Raw genomic sequence first — 2,500 nt, forward strand, 5'->3', positions numbered from 1 at the left:
AAAATAGAAAATTAACTGACAAAGTCAGTTACCTTTTCAAGTCTTCTGTAATAACATTCTAGTTAGAAGTTATTATTTGGCAGCAATGTGGATTTCATTCTCATAAATTTGCATTGTGACTATTTTCTCTATTTACTTGTAAGTTTGCATGTACCGATCTAAGTTTAATGGAAATTTCCTTCGTTTTCAGCTTTGGTGCTCAGAACCTTTTATATAGCTGAATATTTTATTTTAGATTTATTACAGTATTGTGTTTTTAACATTCAAGTGTATATTGAGATGTATCATGTTAGGATCACTGTTTAGTGTAGTGAAGAAGTCCTTATCCAGATGGGCCTGGTTCAGGATAATTCCAAGGGAAGAAAGCTCTTATGGTAATTATAAAGCCAAAATCTGAGTCGCAGTGAGCTATGAAATTTTTAGGGTTTGTGGTGATACTTGTATTGCAAGCTTACCAGAAGTTGAATTGTATATTTTTACCTTTTTATTGCTGTAATCCCATTATAAACCATTGACTATTATTGTTTTGTTATAAGTAATGCTATTAGTATTATTCAATTATTTTCCAATTTTAGCACAACTATTACAGCTGTTATCAAAATGACTAAAATTATTCCTTTTCTTTGCTTTCATATTCATTTCTTTGTTAGAACTTTACGTAAATAAGCCACAGTGAAGTGGCGTAGATGAGACACGAGTATTATACCTACAGAAGCTAAAATACTGAATGCAGATTTATCTTTGGTTGTTGCCTTTTCCTTTACTGTTTTGATACCTGCCTTGCAATAGTTGAAAGTATAATTATTCATGAACTGAAATACATTTCCATGTGCTGCAATTAAAATGTTGATCGATAACATATAGGCATTAAGTTGGCATATTGAAAGTAGTTGAATTGTGGTAATCAGATTGATTTGCAGTTGTGTGATAAGTTGTATAAGGAACTGGCAAAGAGATTGTGGAAAAGCAACAGAGGTATTGAATCAGAGTTCATATGTGCTGTTTGCTGTATGACGTGTTGCAACTTATGTTAGCAGGGATTTGTGCGTGCAAGATTTGAATTTTCCTTTTTTTAATCTGTTTCACTTATTTTCATTACCGTCCTTTGTCATGCGAATATCACCTTTTAAGACTGCAACGTAATGGTAGCATTTCAGTAATATTCCTATGCAGTGTTTCAAGACTACAATCTTGACGAAACACTTCATTTAAACCCCATAAGAGTAGGATTGATGTTATTGTAAGACATCTGATAAATTGTATTAGCATTACATCTTGGCAACAGGCCTTGTTTTCTAAGTAAATCCATTAATAATATCTTAAAGTTGTTAATGCAAGTACTTTTTTACAAGGTCATTTTAGTGTATTGGACATGGGCTGTTATGCTTGAATCTCTTGCAAGTGTTGCATATAGTTGCGCTCAAGATGAATGAGAGGCTTGGAGGGTTTGCTGCAGATTCAGAAAGAGCTGTGAGCTGTAATTTATACATTATATTCCAAAAATAATTGCTTAGGACCATGTTCATAATGAATCATTGTATGTATCATGACATGTAATTATTAATCACAATAAAATATAAAATGTCTATGGTGTACTTTCATTGATTCCAATGATGTAAATGATGGATGCATACTTTTTAGTGCACATGAATATGTGCATGTATGCATACACTGAAATGTATATGCTGGTAATATAAATATAAACACACCACACCATTGTCAAAGACAAAAAACACACATACTCATACACTCACACTCACTCACTCACTCTCTCACTCTCTCTCTCTCTCTCTCTCTCTCTCTCTCTCTCTCTCTCTCTCTCTCTCTCTCTCTCTCTCTCTCTCTCTCTCTCTCTCTCTCTCTCTCTCTCTCTCTCTCTCTCTCACACACACACACACACACACACACTCTCTCTCTCTCTCTCTCTCTCTCTCTCTCTCTCTCTCTCTCTCTCTCTCTCTCTCCTCTCTTCCTCTTCTCTTCTCTCTCTCTCTCCTCTTTCTCTCTCTCTCTCTCTCTCTCTCTCTCTCTCTCTCTCTCTCTCTCTCTCTCTCTTCTCTCTCCTCTTCTCTCGCTCTCTCCTCTCTCTCTTCTCTCTCCCTCCTCCTCTCTCTCCTCTCTCCTCTCCCTCCCTCCTCTCTCTCTCTCTCTCTCCTCCCTCCCTCCCTCCTCCCTCCCTCCCTCCTCCTCCTCTCCTCCCTCCCTCCCTCCTCCCTCCCTCCCCCCCTCCTCTCCCTCCTCTCTCCCTCCCTCCCTCCCTCCCCTCCTCCTCCTCCCTCTCCCTCCCTCTCCCCCCTCTCCTCCTTCCCTCTCTCCCTCTCCTCCTTCCCTCTCCCTCTCCCTCTCCCTCTCCCTCTCCCTCTCCCTCCCCCACCCTCTCCCTCTCTTTCTTTCTTTCTTTCTCTCTCTCTCTCTCTCTCTCTCTAGATAAATAACACGGCAAAACAGGAGAAGAATCTAGTCTCTAAAATCGGGCATTTTTAGTAAATGAATCAGGACA

The 2,500-nt window shown here is 38.9% G+C and overlaps 1 protein-coding gene across 1 annotated transcript in view; it reads left to right on the forward strand.

Annotated features, from left to right (window-relative positions):
• The window catches only part of LOC122260355 (uncharacterized), a 53,267-nt gene that overhangs the window by 19,995 nt on the left and 30,772 nt on the right, over positions 1-2,500 (forward strand). Inside the window, exons 3-4 of the mRNA XM_086542166.1 lie at positions 269-374; positions 1,403-1,477. Of these exons, the coding sequence (XP_086398292.1) occupies positions 269-374; positions 1,403-1,477 (181 nt within the window). The remainder of the gene's footprint in view (positions 1-268; positions 375-1,402; positions 1,478-2,500) is intronic.

This window comes from Penaeus japonicus, unplaced genomic scaffold (assembly GCF_977035675.1).
Source record: "Penaeus japonicus unplaced genomic scaffold, GWHDUDI00000001_assembly GWHDUDI00000012, whole genome shotgun sequence".
Taxonomy (NCBI): Eukaryota; Metazoa; Arthropoda; class Malacostraca; order Decapoda; family Penaeidae; genus Penaeus; species Penaeus japonicus.